The 18,044-nt window shown below is 43.8% G+C and overlaps 1 protein-coding gene across 16 annotated transcripts in view; it reads right to left on the minus strand.

Moving 5' to 3' along the window:
• Nucleotides 1-18,044, minus strand: part of Afdn (afadin, adherens junction formation factor) — a 128,134-nt gene that overhangs the window by 40,137 nt on the left and 69,953 nt on the right. For 9 of the 16 annotated variants that reach the window (XM_076858029.2, XM_076858028.2, XM_076858022.2 and 6 more), the window contains exons 11-20: nt 16,459-16,528; nt 13,192-13,310; nt 9,679-9,740; nt 9,372-9,577; nt 7,590-7,610; nt 6,713-6,858; nt 6,303-6,397; nt 5,630-5,895; nt 4,027-4,170; nt 2,208-2,406 (exon numbers count right to left, since the gene is read on the minus strand). In XM_076858029.2, the coding sequence (XP_076714144.1) occupies nt 2,208-2,406; nt 4,027-4,170; nt 5,630-5,895; nt 6,303-6,397; nt 6,713-6,858; nt 7,590-7,610; nt 9,372-9,577; nt 9,679-9,740; nt 13,192-13,310; nt 16,459-16,528 (1,328 nt within the window). The remainder of the gene's footprint in view (nt 1-2,207; nt 2,407-4,026; nt 4,171-5,629; nt 5,896-6,302; nt 6,398-6,712; nt 6,859-7,589; nt 7,611-9,371; nt 9,578-9,678; nt 9,741-13,191; nt 13,311-16,458; nt 16,529-18,044) is intronic. The other 7 variants (XM_076858035.2, XM_076858034.2, XM_076858032.2 and 4 more) reach the window with 1 other exon arrangement.

Consider the following 18,044-nt stretch of genomic DNA (forward strand, 5'->3'; position numbering starts at 1 on the left):
AATGTTAATAGACGAAAATGTATATCAGGTTTTTCACTCAGCAGAGGAGAGGAAGAATGACAGGGCCAGAGAATGGCACAGATGTGGGCATCTGCCCATGCAGCAGACCTGGCTCACCTCTTCACTATTTTTCACTCTTAAAACATCAGTAAGTTGGTCTCCCTGCAGCAGCCCTGCGGGCATGGGTAGAAGCCATGAAGTGGCTGGGCCTTGCTCCAGATCACCCTCATGTGGACCAGTAACCTGAGCATCAGCTCTGTGCCCAACCGTGCAGGAGGAACCTCTGGGAGCGTGGCCCCCTTCAAGTACAGTGGAAGTGTAGAGCAACTGAAGAAATACAGAAGAGTCACTCTTGGGAAGGCTGCCAAGTGTGAGGGCCATAAACACACGCTGGTTTTAAAAGAGCTGATGAGCCAGGTGCAGTGGCCATGCCTGTAACCACAGCAACTGGGGAGGCGGAGGCAGGAAGATCACAAGTCCAAGGCCAGGCTCGGCAACTGAATGGGAACCTGAATCATAAAACAGAAAGGAGCAGGGCGCAATGGCCATGCCTATCATCCCAGTGGCTAGGAAGGACAAGGCAGAAAGATCAAAGGATAGCCTTGGCAATTGAGTGAGAACCTATCTCGAAATAAAAAAGGGCTATCGATGTGATTCAGTGGTTAAGTGCCCCTTTGGGTTCAATCCTCAGTACCAAAGTAATTAGAAAAGTAAATAGAAAGGGCTGGGAATGTAGCTTCATGGTAGAGCACTGGGTGCAATCCCCAGAAGTGCAAAACATAAAAGAGCTGCTGGTAACAGGGCAGACTGAGCAGAAGGGGAGGCCTGGGCAGGAGGATGACAGAGACCACACATGATCAGCACAGGTGACTGTGGAGCATGGAAGAGTAAAGCTGGCTGTGGGTTTTGACTTGTTGAGAGATGTGCACAGGACCCCTCCAAGCAGCCCTGTTGTAGTTGAATGCCTACTGCCCCTGGTTCCCTACTCTGTGGCGAGGGCCATACTTCCACAGGCTTCCCATGTGCCTAGAGTTCTGGGCCAGGTTACGTGCACTTCAGGGGGACTTGGCGGGCCTCTTGCTGCATTACAGCCAGCACTGGGCCACAGGTGTACCCTAAACCAGGACTAAGGGCTCTCCTGGCATATGCCTTCACATCCAGGCCACCCAACCTGGTCCTCTGCTCTTCTCCATGCACTCGGCATGTTGGAAGGGCCACAATACTCATACCATGTAAATAACACTCAGGGGAAGTGGCAGTCTTTCTAACATGAACTTTTTTAAACTACCAAAACTTTGAGATACCTTTGAAGGCAGAAAAACAAATTTATGTGGTAAGTGAAACATTCAAGTTAAAAATCATATTCACTGAATTTATCCATCATGGGCCCATGGACATGACACTTAACTGCATCTTGCTGTTACTCCTTGTTTCAATAAATCCCTACATTTTGCATCTATTTTTCTACTCATCAGAGCTTTTCTCTACTTTCCCCAAAAGTAGCAGAATAGAATCAAAATTTAGTCTGATTCAGAAGCTCATACTTCACAGCAACAGTGAGCGATGGGAGGGATGTAGAGTTGGAGGAAGATCCTGACTTGCAGCTAGCTGCCTTTCCTCTTGCAGAAGATGGCTATTCTTTCTATCAATAAACAAAAGCAAGACTATGTAGACAGGGTCATGTGACAATCTAGGAAGGCCTGAGGTGGACTCTTGACGGCTATGTCACAAGCCCCTCCATGCCCCACAGAGCAGTGTGTCATGCACAGCATGCTGGAGGCTGGCCCTCACTGGCCTGGCAGGGCATCCCTGCAGCAGTGGCAGGGTGCTCGGCACTGAGGCAGCCCTGGCCTCCTGGCAACCGACCCAGTCCTCAGAGACCTCTTAGTCCATTTTACAGGTGAGAACCTGAGGCAAGGGGCAAACTGCCCCAAGAGCACATGTGGCAGGGTTGGGTGGAGCTGGCTGGTTGGTGCTACTCTCCCCTGCTCTACTGGGCTGGCACCAACATCACTTCACCAGGTGGGCAGGACAGGTGCTTTCTGCAGGACCACCACATACCCATAGTCATGCGAACGAACACATCTGACCTCACGTCACCATGAAACACTTCTCAAGTCCAGGCAGAGTCCTCAGGAGACAGTAAAAGAGAAGCTCGCTTCCTCCTGGGCCACAGCTCAGGATCCCGCTGGGTAACCAGCACTTACCTCTCTGGCACAGAGGGTCTAAAAACTCCTGTAAACCATTTGGAATGTTTCTGACAACGTCACAAGAATAGCCATCTTCTGGCAAGAGGAAAGGCAGCTGCAAGTCAGGATCCTCCTCCAACTGTACATCCCTCCCATCGCTCCGGGCTAGCTCATCCGCTGTGTTCTCAGCCACAGCCACCACGTTGTCTATGAGATCCTGTCAGAAAAGATCACTAGGTCACAGAAGATGCTCAACACCTGAAGTGTGTGACCAGCAACACTCAGAAGCCAAGTGATCACAGTGGCTCACCACCTCCCAGACACACCTACATGGGCACGGGGCTCTGGAGACAGAGCAGGCTCTCTAGCTCATCCATGCTCACTAGCTGACTTTGAGAAGCGACAACTCACAGGCCAGCTGCTCACATTTTAAATAGGGACCAAGATGCCACTAATCTTCAGCTACTTATGGCTGCACATAGGAAGAAGCTGTTCAACACAAGAAAATGCTATTCCTCTTTTCCAAATAGTTATATCTGTGCACAGTTCTTAAATAGCTTTATGTTTCAGTCGTTAATCATCATATTCTTGTTGAATATTTAATGTGAAAATATTTAGAAGTGAAAAGACTGGATGTGGCAGTGCACACCTGTAATCCCAGTGACTGGGGAGGCTGAGGCAGGAGGACCACAAGTTTAAGACTAGCCTTAGCAACTTAGCAAGGCCTTCCCCCAAAATAAACAACAAAAGGACCAGGAATGTGGCTTCATGGTTAAATACCCCTGGAGTCAATCCCCAGAACAAAAAAAGAAAACACAGTAAAAAGCTTATATATTAAATACTAACAGCTGTGTCACAAGCCCTCCACGCCCAAAAGAACTGAGTGTGGTGCTCTTTACTTTTTCACTCTTAAACATTTTCACCACTTAAATATTAAAGCTTATATGTTAAATTAAAAAAATGAATAAGTTATCGACCCAGTAAATTTCCCACTTTGGAAATACATCAATAGAGGGTGTTTTTGAATTAGAGTCTCACGCGTGACTTCCGTCTTAAACACATTACGGCACGTGATGCACAAAAGAAACGTCAGTCCTAATGCACAGTCCAACCAATGAAGACCCAGCCCAGCACCCTGCTACTCCCACTCCAGACACTAATACCAGTCCCCATCCTGCCTGCCTCCCTACAGGGGCGGGCCTCCAGCACATCCACACCAGAATGGTGATGTCCATCCCTCTCATGCTGATGGGAGGCATCTTGAGTGTCCTATGCACACGCCCTCTCATGCCACTTACACTGGTGCACTCATGCAGGCTGTTGTGGAATCAGAGTCCACACTTCCTCACTGGAGCTGGCACTCCCTAACATGACACTGACATGCTCTACTGGCAGGTGGCACTGCTGTCTGTGTAGCTTCAAGTGTTGGCTGTTTCCTGCCTCCTCCTGGCACAAAGCAACACTGAAGGGTGGCTCACATAGCCACCCACTCCATCCTCAGGGCTCAGGTGGTTCCCACGGCACTGTCTGAGCAGCTGCCTCTGAGTAAAGAGCCATCAAGGCAGACTCTGTGGTCTGGGCTCTTGGTCCCCATTCCTTCCAGCAAGCAGCAGGCTTGCCCGGCTCAGCCTCTTGCAGATTAATAGTTTTTCTTCTGTTTAAAATACTTGTGCAGTTTCTGCTCCTAGCATTGAACTGTCTCAGATAACTATAAAATGGATTTTAAGTAAACTAATGTACTAAATAAATTGTGAAGTAGGTGTTCCTTTTTTCTCCTCATTCAAATTTTCCCTGCACAAACACACTCACACTTGGTCGCAATGTAACACTCACTTACCGTGGGGATAAAAGGCTCATCAGGTGCACAGTGATAATTTTGTAGTAAGGCTTGAAGCTGCAGTGAATTTAACTTAAAGCAGGTGCTGTTTATATTTGGAATGTCATCAGGTGCATACTTGTCCATGGTAAGCAAAGTAGTTGCCTAATTAAAAGAATAAATGAATATCACAAATTTATTTCAAAAATATTCTCTGGGTCTAGGAATGTAGCTTAGCGGTAGAGCACAAGGCCCTGTTCAAATCCCCAGAAGCAGAAAAAATAATAATCTTTTATGTAATATTTATAAAGCCAATAACTTGCTTATATAATTTCAAAATTTAGGAAAAAACACACAAACACACTTATTGATATAAACTAATATATTAAACTAAGAATGTCATCCTTTTTTGGGAGGTGGGGGATGCCAGGGACTGAACTAAGGGCCACTCAACCACTGAGCCACAACCCCAGCTCAATTTTTTATTTTATTTAGAGACAGGGTCTCACTAAGTTGCTTAGTGCCTCACCATTGCTAAGGCTGTTATTGAACTCGCAATCCTCCTGCCTAGCCTTCTGGATCTAGATGCCTTCTGGATTTTACTATTATACAGACATAATCAGATTCAATTATTAATGTTCATAACACATTTCAAAATTCCCTTGGAGCCAGGTGCAGTGGTGCACACCTGTAATCCCAGCAACTCAGAAGGCTGAGGAAGGAGGATTCCAAGTTCAATGCCAGCCTCAGCAACTTAGTGAGGCCCCAAACAACTTAGTGAGACCCTGTCTCAAAAAATAAAAAGGACTGGGGAGTGGTTCGGTGTTTAAGCACCCCTGGGTGCTTAAAAAAAAAAAAAAAAAAATTATAGGTCTTGAGACTACAGATAACTCATTTCCTTATTTCCTTAAATATAAAACACAGTGCCTATTCTTTGATATAAACAATTTCCTCAGAGCGAGTCAAGGCATTAGGACATGATCTGGCTTGTGCATTTTAAAATTGGAATTTATCTTTCACTATGAAGCTTTCTGAAATACATTTCACTGGTCTCAATACTCTACTGGTTAACCACTTATTACAGGTTGCACTGTGTCCCTCAAAATTCCAATGTTTAGAGGCCTAACCCCTAGCACTTCAGAACGTAGCCTTATTTAGATGTGGTCTATACAGTGGTAACAGGTGAAAATGAGGCTGGGGGGTCATGTGACTGAAATCCTTTTACAACTGCACACTTGGACAGGCATGCACACAAGGAGAAAGCTGTGTGAAGCCGAAGGCAGACCTGGGAGGATGTGTCTCGAAGGCAGGCTGTCTGGAAACCACCCAAGGCTGGGGAAATCTGGAACACATCCTCCTTGTAGCCTCTCAAGGAGGCAACCCTGCAACAGATTTCAACTCTGGCCTGAAGAACTGGAAGACCACAAACTTCCATTGAGCTACCCAGTTTGAGGTGCTTTGTCAGAGCAGGCAGGTGCTAGCACCTCAGTGTTTCACTATTGGTACATGAGAAAACCCAACAAAAGGAAGCTTCTGAGTTCTACTGGATCCAAGCTCTTGTACATCATAATATCTGACACATCTGTCATAAAATGCATTACCCTGAGACAGGAACCACACACACCTGCACGATCCTGCTCAAGTGACAGTCCGCAGCCAGTTCTAGCCCCTGCTTCTCTGCCCAGGCTTCGATATGTCCCAACTGCTGGCGGATAATTGCTCCCCAGTAGTGGGAGCACAGCCCTGAATCCGGGTCTGTCACCAATCTGTTGAACAGCCACATATTGATGAAGTGGAACAGCTGAGAGAAAAGCTGGATAGTCAGGGCAGCATTGACTCTGCAGCGCCGCAGCAAGGACATGGCTCCCGTGAGTGTGTGCAGCACATCATCTGCCCAAGACACAGAATGAAAATGAGCCAAACGTCCCCCAAGAACCTTCTGAATCACACTAAACCTGCATATGGCAGCTATGGAAGTAACTGTGTTGACTCACTTTAAAATACCAATCTCTTTCAAATAGGAAACAGTGGCATGGTCTTAAATTACGTATTATTATTAACTAATCCCTCTTTAGCCAACAGGTTCACTCAGAAAACTTAGAAAGTATGGCTAGTATGACATACCCAAAAGGGACATTCACAAACAAAACAGACAGTGGTTAGGAGTTATTATTTAAAGACTGCCAAAATTCAATAAGACATCTCATTTACTCAAAAACACACACTTACATATTTTAAGCATGAAGGTAGAGCTAAATGTGAAGGGAAAAAAGGGAGGGATCTTGGGAGAGCCTAACCTATTTTTGGTCTTTGCAGACTGTTCTCTTCAGGATCATCCAGAAAGGCGGGCATGTAGTTATTCAGTTCTGACTGAAGACAGTGGACCAGGTATCTGAAAGCATTAGACAAGCTCAATCATCTCAGCATGATGCTTCGGCATGGCCAGACATGCTACCACAGGGGAAACAACCTGTACTCTTTAGAAACATTTTCCATTCGCAAAACCAGGAGTGTCACTACTCTCAGGATTCCTGAAGCAGAGCTCACTGAATCCAAGACTATTAACCAACACCTCTGGCTTATGCTCCTTAGCACCATCTTCACTTAAGGTAAATAAAACACCAATACTCGCTTTGGAAACTGAACAAGAAAAGATAGGATTCAATTCTTCACGGAATGGTGTCATCCTCAAAAATGTGCTCCTTACTTAAATGCCATCTGAACCAGATGTGCTAGAACGTCCTGGGCATCGAGCGTGATCCGACTAAGGTCTCGGTCCTGCTTGATGAAGTTGAGCAGCTCAGATGCGTTGGCCATCCAGAAGGCAAGTGCCCCTGCAATGTTCTTCTGCTTCTGCGGGCAGAACATATTTCCATCAGCTATGTGGCACAAAACACAGTGACAGCAACAGACAGGAATGCTCCGAAAAGCTGCAAAGACAGACCAGTACCTTCCATTTTCACCCAGGAATTGACCACAGATACCAGATACTCGCAGAGGAATTTGGATGTGTACAATGGGAAGCAACAGCCACTGCAACTGCTTCCTAGGACCCATGTATACAGACCAGGGTCTAATTAGCTTCGATTTATGCAATCAGTGGAGAAATGCAGATATCAAGTAATAAAACACCAAATTGTAAATTGTGCATTATCTGGTAATCTGTGCAGTATACACAGATGTATCCACGGTTACCCACAGCCACCCTGATACTTGTAGTCACTGGCACGGACACCATGTGACTCAGTATCCCAGTACTGATCCATCGCATCCTCTCCCGACCACATGTGCAGGCCAGGCAACCTCAGATGAGAGTCAAAGAATAGGAACCAAAGACAAATAATAAGGAGAAGAAACAGAACTCTGGTCATCTCATATCCACACTGAAGTGCATTAAGCAGAAATTATGAAATGCTGATAAAAGTTGCACAGTCAAAAGGGTTTTAGTACTGCGTGTTCAGTTGCTGGATGAGGGTTATGAACTTTCAGTCCAGGTGCTGTAGTGTCATACTGGACATGGAAGCAGCATGAGAAACTCAGCTAAGCCAACGCAGCTAGGAGCAGCTCCCAGCAGTGTTTCCTACCTGATCAACCTGGTCTACCTCCTGGCGAAAAACAGACGGGGAAATCAGCAGAACAAGAGAAAGAAACGTGTAAACAATCATGACAGTTTAAAAAAAAAAAAAATCAAAACACTAACATGAAGGTACGACATGAAGGTACAACATTCAGTTATGTTATTCCCAATTACATTTCATTTATGATTCTGAAGCAACTTTGGAAGTATATGACATAAAGGATTAGTTTCACGTTCTTAAAATTGGCACAGTAACTAAATGAATTTTATCGTTTATCTATAAAGATGATGTCACAATAAAACACACACAAACATACTGATCTCTTTAAAAGATAGGCAAAGGAAGGACTTCTAAACATCTTTCAATGACACTGAGTGTCCATTCCAGAATTAACTAGTAGAAATGAGAGAGACAGCAAAGACTTGTACAAACATCAAAGCAAAAGCTGAGAATTTAAAACTGCTTGAAGAACTTACACTGTACCTATGCTAAGGAAAATAAATGGGATTTTGGAAGCAGAATTTAAATTATTCATTGCCATAGTCCACTAATTTGAAGCTTAAAAGCCCTGTCCTAACAGCAGTGACTGCCCTGACTAGTGGACACTGGCAAGGATACATCTACTAAGGGCAGTTTGTGGCTGGCTTCACTCCGAGATGTGCTTTTCAAGTTCAAACATGAAGGGAGACAGCCAGTGCCTCAACTGAAAAGGAAACTCATGCTTGCCTATAAATGATCATACTAGAGTCACAAAAAGGTATCCAAATAAAATGTCCTTTCTTTTTATCTATTTCTTAGCTTAAGAGAATCATAACCCCACCAAATTTACATCATGCATGCGAAGGAAACATTTTCTTAAAATTTTTGGCTTTTAAAAACAATTCTGAGGGAATTAAAAGGTAATCTTAGTTTCCCCCAAATGGTCTTGCTAGGAGGAAAACAACCAAACCATCTACCCATATCATTTAACTTCATATTACTAGAGTTTTATTCCTCAGTAAGAAACTTAAAACCTGTGAATCTACTGCTAAGGTCCTTAAAGATTGAATCTTCAAATAAATATCTGCTATCCCAATTTAATCAACCATAGATAGAGAGTAGTTAGAGGAACCAAGCCATTCCACCAACAGAATGCATCCTCCTGTCCTGAGACTTTCAAGATAGGTTCATGAAAGAATTTCATTCTCAGTGAGAAATTTGTTCTTATGCCCAGCACTCTTCTATGCATGTGGTCAGAAACAGACCACTCTCATAAAAGCACAGTGGACACACCCAGGGAGCAGTGCCAGCCTGCCCATGGCACACTAAGGCGGTGGCTACCAGGAGCAGCAGGCAGGAGCCAGTGATAGAGTGTTTTGGACAGGGGGGTTACACAACACTGTGAATGCACTAAATGCTACTGACCTGTTCAGATCAAAAAAGGCAGCTGTTTTTTAACATGTAAATTACACTTCAATAATCATTTAAGGAAAATGCTACAAAAATGCTCAATAGTCACAACACTTGCTCACAACCACTGTGGCAATTGCGAGGTCTTTCCCATGATCAGTGTGTCATCACATACAGTTTCATCTTCATTTACTCTAAAGTACATAGGGAAGAAAGAGATAAAGGTCTACATTTCCTCTGAACATCTTAAGGTACACGTTTTCTACGTTTTTACTATAACTTATTTAGAAAGAGCAGCCTTGGGACAGTCAAACATGTAGCAGGCCAGAAGTGCTAAAGGACCTGCCTTCCCTGGCCGAGTGCCAACTCCACAATTGGCAGGCCTCCTGCCGCACTCACCTGAATGACCCCTTCCATCATGCTCACCATCTTGTTGACCACGGCGATGACCTTGTGCGTGCGCTCCGTGGGACTGACATCCGGCCTGTGCTGGCTGGACAGTACGTGCCGACATGCCATGTACAGCACATAAGTGGGGGACAACTTAAAATGTACTGTAGAGCTATTCGTGTAATTGATAATGGCAGATAAAAAGGAGTCTTCAGCTGTAAAAAGATTGTAAGATAGAAAACAAGAACGTAAAAGTCATATGGGAAAAAACCAAACAAGAAATAATGCACTAACAGCAGAATCTGAAAATACTCACCACTTTCCCTGAATTCAATGCTAGCAGGCAGCATCAGTTCTGGCCCAGCAGCATCCTGAGTTCTAAGAAGGGAAATTAAAATGTGGTCACACATCTACCAACACCACTGGCCGCCTGCGTGGATCTCAACAACTACTTTAAGTCTCACATGACTTTCAAATGGGAAATAAAAAACAGCTAGCCCTTGCCTCACAGGTGATCCATTCAGACACTGAAGCAAACAGATGGGGAACGATCTTATCAGCACCCCCCACAGAATACCAGCTCCTCTGAGTACAGACTACCATGACCGAGCAGCTCTAATACACGATCCTGTATTGCTAATAAGCACTCCTGTCTGGGACAGGGATCAGGTGTCCTGCACATGCTACACTATGGCTCAGGTGACAGTGAAGAGACACCCAGAGAAGCTGAGCCAGGGTGAGCTGGAACCCAAGTCCAGCACTTTCTAGAAGTGGGACATCATTTGTCCTTCTCTATTAATGGGCACCAAGGCTGGGTGTGGCAGCGCATGCTTGTATTCCCAGTGGTTCGGGAGGCTAAGGCAGGAGGATCACGAGTTCAAAGCCAGCTTCAGCAAAAGCGAATTGCTGAGCAACTCAGCGAGACCCTGTCTCTAAATAAAACACAAAATAGGGCTGGGGATGTGGCTTGGTGGTCGAGTGCCCCTGAGTTCAACCCTTGGTACCCTCCCCTGCCCCCCACAAAAAAACTACATTGATGGGTACCAGAGAAGAAGACTTTTAGGGTTTTCCTAGCCACTCAGTACCACAGCCTCAAATAGGCATCTACTTACTCCTGTCTTCTTAAGGTACTTCAGCATCAGTTGGCCTGACACTACATAAATATGGAACTAATTTAAAAAAATAAAGAAAAACTAGAGTTTGGAGCATTTCTAAGAACCAGCATTGTGCTAATGTTTACCTATTTCCAGGTTTTCAGGATCAAGTTATTTCAAAAGGTAAGGACATTTCTATTGCTGTAAGAGTCCTTCCAACAGTGGGTCACCGCCCAATGGTGATGCATCAGATGACCTTGGGTTGTGATAACAGTCAAAACACATTTGAAAGCCACTGCTAAGCACAGACTTTCTAAAACATGTATGGGAAACAATCACAACTCCAATTTAAATCTCCTGCTTTCCCCATTGGATAGTGCTTAACTTAAATATCCTTTCTTTAAGATATGTAATTAGGACCGTGAAGTTAGTATTCTTTAGTTTGTTACTAGCTATACTTTATATGTAATATTTACCAAAAGCTAGATATACACACACAGATGAGTGATTATCTTCCGTAACATTTCAAAATCTTTATCATTTAGTGAATTTTAACAGACAATAAGAACTTTCAAATATCCTGTCTTTGAGAAATCAAGAAAATTGACAGCAGAAGCCAAAAACATGTGTCCTACCCTTTATGCATACAAAAGAAAAACTGAGTTGTGTGGATTAGTGATTTATATTGCAAGGAAAATATCCATTGAGTTAAATACTGACTTCAATCAACCTGAAGTTAGCTCAAATTCAAATAAACCATGTATCTATGAGAGGGAAAGCCAGCGCAGCTGTTGGTCATCTGAAACTGAGCTACTTAGCAGACCCTGGGTGACTACCTGCCAGCAGCAACACTTCAGTGGGGACTGACAGCTGGTGGCGAGCTGCTGAAGCAAGCATTTAGAATCACAGGTGTGTTCACTGAATGAACAAACAGAGAGCAGAAAAAAAAGAACCTGGGCTGGGTTCTCAATCTCCTCCCTCCACCCTCACCCTCACCCTCCCCCAGCACCAGATAAGCAAGAAGAACAGGAATATCATGTGTGTTAGCGTAAGTTATTACACTCCTAAGGGTAAATCCCCTTCTCATCAAATTGTGCTCTTTAGAGTTTATTTTCTAGCTTATGATTTGATCATTTGGATTTAACTCAATAATTTAGAAAAACAAAGATGCTCTTATAAGCAGAATATAATTTAAATTCTCAATGATTTTACTATACCTCTCTCTTACACTGCTGAATTTACAGACACCTAAACTGCAGATAGACAGTTACTTAATGGATTTTGTCTTTAATATCCCACAAAACGAACCTGGATAAACCTTACCAATTATTTATTTCATAATTTTAACAAATCTGGTAAAAGTAAGGTTAAACTGTGATTAGAAAAACAAATTGTGACAAAAGGATTTTTTAAACTAAAATTAGTACTTAAGGAGCAACGTTGTGTATAGGTAAAGGAATGAGAAACGTGTCATACTTTTCAACTTACGGATGTTTGAGTGAGGACATGAATCCACTTGGGGAGGGAAAGACTGCTCAGGATGTGTCACATTAATAAATACGGGTGCTGTGTCAATATGGTATCAAAATACCCATATGATGGTTAACTGTATGTCAGAAATTTAATTTTTATAAGAACACATTTTAACTAAATATTTTGCAGGGTAACATTAGTTTGCAAAGACTCAAGGTTTTGTTTGAACTGTAAACATGTTGCTTTGTCGATATTAAGACAAGATGAAAGCAGATGAGCCTTTCTTTCCATTCCCACCCTATTCTTGCTGTCTTCACACCACATAGCCTTGGAACAAGTAACACTTATTTAATTGATGCAGTCATGAAATCCGAGACACTTTAATAAACACATTTAAAATACTATATGTAATCACTCAGACGGAGGACACTGAAGTCTTGCAACGCACAGTGACCTCTGCTGGAAGATGGGAAACTGAACAACTGCTTCCGCCCCAACTGCCTCCGCTACTGCAGGGCTGACAGGGAGCAGTCAGCTGGCTTCCTCCAGGCTCGCAGAGCACCCGCAGCTCCCTGCTCTACAGGACAGGATCCCATTGACATTTCAGAACAGGTACTGGACAACACAAGCTCTGGTATTACTGTTTAACACGTAAACTGTTCTGGAAGTCACAAGGACACAGAATTTCAACTTATTAAGATGAGACATTAAAATCCTACCCTAAAGACCAGTTCTCTACCCTAAAGACCAGTTAAAAACAAAGCCATGGGGAAAAATCATTTATCCTCCACCTATCTGCCACATCAGAAACAGGGGCCACACATGGCCCTCTGACATGCTTCAAGATTCTCTTCAAAGTCAGTTTGGCTTTGTATCTTTCTAAACATTAAAGATTTCTTCTAGAAATAGGTGAAATGACTGGCTTCCTCTAAATAAAAGAATTATCAGTATTAAGGTCCTGTAAAAACTTCTTCCTCTACACATTGTCACAGAGCAGGCCATCTGGAAGAGCTACCTTACTACTCAAGGTGCAGCTTGCATCAACTCAGTAATGCTACAACATATGAGGGACACAATTACTAACCAGGTAATTTTTTTTCTTTTTAAATTCAATAACACAGAAAGGAAATACCTTAAAAATATAATTGAAAGCATTCTTAAAATGTCATTCTAAAATGCAGTTATACATAGTTTGGTATCTCTTGTCTCCAAGTCCTCTAGGAATGCTTTCCCTCCTAGAGGCTACATACAATAGTCCCTACCTGTTCTCCTGCCTGCGGTAGTCCTGCTGCTGATCCACGCGGATCATAGGCTTCACCATCCCTCGTTCAGCTGTGCTGGAGGTGGAGGACACCCTGTCGCTGTCCAGTCTGGTGGTGCTCTGTGCCAGGGGAAGCACAGTGTGTCAGTATGCATGCAAACCAGGCTCTGCATCTTGCACTCAGCACTCTAGACAGACATCGGATTCAGGACTGCCTTGCGGGAAAGGAGCAGCAAAGCCGGGTCAGCTCCTAGCAGCCAGTCCACAGCAGCATGCCTAAAGCACTTGGCACTGAGAACAACATGACATACACAACCACTTCTGTTTTCAAGAGCTGGGAGTGAGCTAGCAAACAGAAGAGAACTGCGAGCTGTGTGTACAGCAAGAGCTGTGGGTCTTTTGTTTATTTATCAGTCTTACGATCAGATGTAAAAAGTCTGCTTACTTTGCAGCTCAAAACCTAGTGAATTCAGCACAGAAGCTGATTTCTAATCACTGCAAAGCAAAAACACGTGGTGGTCCAATATAGACATAGTTAAGTACTTGTAAACAGTAGACATTCCTAACCATTTGCAAGGCACACAAAAAAGAAGAGAAACCCATCAAAACACATTCAAAAAAATTAATATGATAAATTATTTAGAGCAAAAATTCATCCAAGAAATCATCTACTATAGAAACTGAATGTAGGTAAGAAGTAAATGAAGACTGTCCTTATCTTACTACCCACAGATTAAAACTGAGTATGTATTTTTTCAGTTTTTCATATTTTCCATAAAAGGGATTATATAACCCATTTTATGCAATACTCTTCATGTACTGTAAATACCTTACATCACTATTTTATATTACAGAATTATAATGGCTCTACAATATTTTGTTATCTATTCGTCATAGTTTCCAAAGTCATTAATGCTTTATGACATTGCTAGGGCTAATCACATAAAGATTGCTGTGACAGCTATGCCATGGATACACATTTCTGTGCACAATAATCACTTCAGGAGACACACTCGGAGACTCCAATTCCCTGGCCAGTCACTGACAATACTGTTTGGATGACAAAAATCTGTTACAAATGCTAGTAACAAGGTGATGGGTAAATAAATCACAGCATATTTACATCCACATGAGTCTGTTTTACTTAACTTTTAAAAACGCAAGAACATGCTCACAGAATGACAGCTGAAGGAAGCAGGACACAAAGGTATGGAAAAGAAACCTGCCCATTTGTGCTAAACTGTGTCGATGAACACGTGTACACAGCTCAGAAGCGGGCCAGCAGCACACACTGGATGAACAGTCTTCATTCTCTCTTCTCTCCACCTATCAAGGTTGGCTTGTCAACTACAGCTGCTTGTGAGTAACGGCTCTGCTTGGCTCCAATAGCACTTACTCAGTTCGGCATGAGATAAATGCTGTGAAGTGCCAGGCACTTTTCCAGGTACAGGAAGCACAAAAATGGCCTGTGCAGCAAGAACCCGGCGTCCAGAGCTCTCAACCCCTTCTGATGGGAGAGACAATCTCGTGCAGGAGCAGGCCAGTGGGACCGAGTAGCATCAGAGCAGAAGCAGATTAGGAGGGAAGGTGAAGCCAGGCAGGGCTGTGATGGGGGTTTAAAGCAGTGCACCAGCACCATTGCATGCACACTTTTAAAACAGGAAGATGGGAGACAGGTGGAACCCAGCACCCATGATGCCAGAGCTGTTCCAGAGTCTTCTGAGGCAGATGTACACAATGTGCCTGTCCTCATCAGAGGCTGAATGAAGGAAAAGAATCAAGGGCAACTTCCATCAGGTTTGTGTTGGGCAATATCATATGGATGATGACATTACTTACTAAGGTGGAGAAGGATCAGGAGAAGAAGTAAGTTTGAAAAAGATCTAGTCTTGTATTAGCTATGTTAAGTGTGAAGTATGTTCAGACACCCACATGGAGATGCCAAGCAAGCCTCTGGAGACCAAAGTCTGAAAAGGTCAGACCCTAGGCACACATTAGGGGACAATGAATGTCAGATGGTGTAACCTTAGGCAACAGGGCAATTCAACAAGAGACGTGCATAAATAGAAGAGTAGGGGCCTAGGCCGAGGGTTGGGCCCAACCCTCCCAACTTCAGAAGACAGCCTTCAAGGAAAAAGGACCAACCAGCAATCAGCCTGAGTAGGGACTACCAGGCAGCGAGGAAGGGTCAGAAAAGAATAGCCTGGAAGCCATCAGTCAGCCTGAGCAGGGACTACCAGGCATCAGGGAAGGGTAGGGAGAGGACACCCTGGAAGCCAGCAGTGAGCCCAAGCAGCGATCACCAGGCAGCAGTCGGGAGAGGACACCCTGGAAATCAAAAGCAAGCACTTCCAGGAGTGGGCACAACTGCACACTGCCAGGAAGCATGATGCAGAAAGCCAGGCTGCACCTGGCAGTACAGGAGCCAACAGGAGCACATTAGAGTGTGGAGTCAGCAGTGGAGACAGTCATTATACACGACTGTTCTCAAGAAACTGCAGTGTGAATTGAAACAGGAAAACGGGGTAGACAGCTTGGGGGGACACAGCAAAGGTCCCTAAAACCAGGAGATCCTGTGACATGCTCTGATGTGGGAGAGTACTCCCAGGCCCTTGCTGCTTCATGGCCACCAATGAGCAACACCTTCTGTGGTGCTCCTCCCCTAGAACCAGGATGAGCCTGTGGTCTGCTTCAACCAGTACAAGGCAGAGGCATGACACTGTGCCACCCTGGGCCTACCCCTTAGAAAGGTCTGGAAGTACCAAGTTCTGTGAGCCACCCTGCCACTACAAGACCAGCAAACCAACTGGCCCAGTAGTTCCAACAAGACCGTACAATTGCAAGCAAAGAAAACGCCTACTGTGGCAGCCACTGAGCTTTGGTGTAGCTTGTGATCAAACGAGGAAAGGGACACACTGCACAAGAACTAAGGATAACTGTGGAAGGGCCACGTCTGAGAGGTCAAGCAATAGGAGTAACAAGAGAAGGGCACCACCTGCAGGCCCGTGGGCACCTGACAGGACACACAGGAGGAGTCTTGGGAAGTGTGCAACACGTGGGAAAGAAAGCACAACATCCCTGCATGGGAAAAAACAGCAGTCTTCTGACTTCTTCCATGCATCACTCTGAACTCACAGCAGAGCAGGAAGACCCATGGGTAGGACCGCTGTGGTCTGTCTTTACAGGGGAGTGCTGTGGATGCATGGCCAGCGTGTGGCCAGTGTCTGCCCATGGTGTCCTCTCAGGTCACAGGCATGCCACCACCTACCCTGCTTGTCGGCAATGCTGTCCCACTGTGGACATCTCCTCCCAAGTCAAAGGTTGTTTCCTGAACAGTCCTGGCCAAATAAAAAGAAACGTGGAATTAATTTTCAAATGACACGGCAAAGTTTCTCAATGATTCAGCAAGAACAGTTAGTTAATATCCCACGGTTCTAAACATCATCAAGAAAATTCTTTATTTTGAGCACGCGGATATGAAAATTTTTTAAAAATTACAGTAAATTTATGAACTTTTCTTCCTGGCATATACTGAACACTCAGGATTGTATTAAAATCTATACTTTAACAACAAGGAATTAACTGACATAAACAAAGAGGATATTTCATCATATTTGGGCTGCAAATGACGTATAAATGAAATAAGTGCACAGACTGAGGTGCCCAGGACCCTCTGAGGATGCAGCTACAGGAAAGGTGAGCCGCAGCAAAGATTGAGAGCCGCCCTCCTGCTGAGAGACAGCCGGTGGGAGTTGTGAAGCACATGGATATCACCACTTAAGCTATAAGACAGACCTTGGAAACTTTCAGTAATGCTATCTCAAAATACCAAAACTTCTAAACACATCATTAAAAAGTAACTCAGAATAAAACAAATATCATTTTTCAGAGCAAAAAAGGCTGAGGAAAGCTGTATTCTTTGGCACAAAGAAAGGATGAATCGATCCACTGGTTCCAACCTAAGGAGAAAAAGATCCTAAAATCACCTAGAATCAATGGCTAATGTCCTGTACTGCTTGCTATACGGAATCAAAAAGAATGAAATCAAAAAGAATGAAATCACTTTTGTTCTAATATTTGAAAAATATATGGTCTATAATTTCAAAGCACCATGCTACTTGGAATTTTTATTTAAGCTCAATCTATAGAATTAAATAAGTATGTGGTAGCATATACAATTTTACAAATTAGAAAAGCAGGTATAAATTCCTCTACCTCATCACTAAGAAAATGAAACTATATTGTAATGTAAAATAATACAATGCTTTAAATAATAGCTTTTGAAAGAAATTACAGCTTTTATTGCAAGCTAAACACTTATCAGCTTTCTATAAACATCACCAAGTTTTTCTTAATCATCATCTGTCACCAAGATATTCGCAAAAACATGGAAGTGCTTTGCTGGCCTCAGGGGATTTGAATGAGATTCAGTTGCACTATTGCTATTGATGTCTGATGGGGACGGAGAGACACACAGCTTGCCCTCTGTGCTGCCCATCATACACACGTCACCCTCCTGTGCTCTCTTAAGGACAAAACATGAGTATGATCACACCTTCTTGCTCTTCATAATTAATGTCCAGTAACCAATTCACAGCACCACACAAAGCTTTCTAATCCTTCCTCCAAAGTTACCTCTTTCAAGGTTAGCATGGGCCATCCATGCTGTTTTGGCATCTGAAAAAGTCCAGAGTGACTTACTGCATGGCCGTGATGGGTCCCATCTCCCTGTCCTCAGCACTGAAAACACAGGAGCGCAGACACACAGCTTGCCCTCTGTGCTGCCCATCATACACACAAGATGCACACGTGAGGCATCAGTGCATCATTCCAAGACCTTCTCATCCCAGACTG

The sequence above is a fragment of the Callospermophilus lateralis genome, assembly GCF_048772815.1.
Source record: "Callospermophilus lateralis isolate mCalLat2 chromosome 6 unlocalized genomic scaffold, mCalLat2.hap1 SUPER_6_unloc_1, whole genome shotgun sequence".
In the NCBI taxonomy this organism is placed as follows: Eukaryota; Metazoa; Chordata; class Mammalia; order Rodentia; family Sciuridae; genus Callospermophilus; species Callospermophilus lateralis.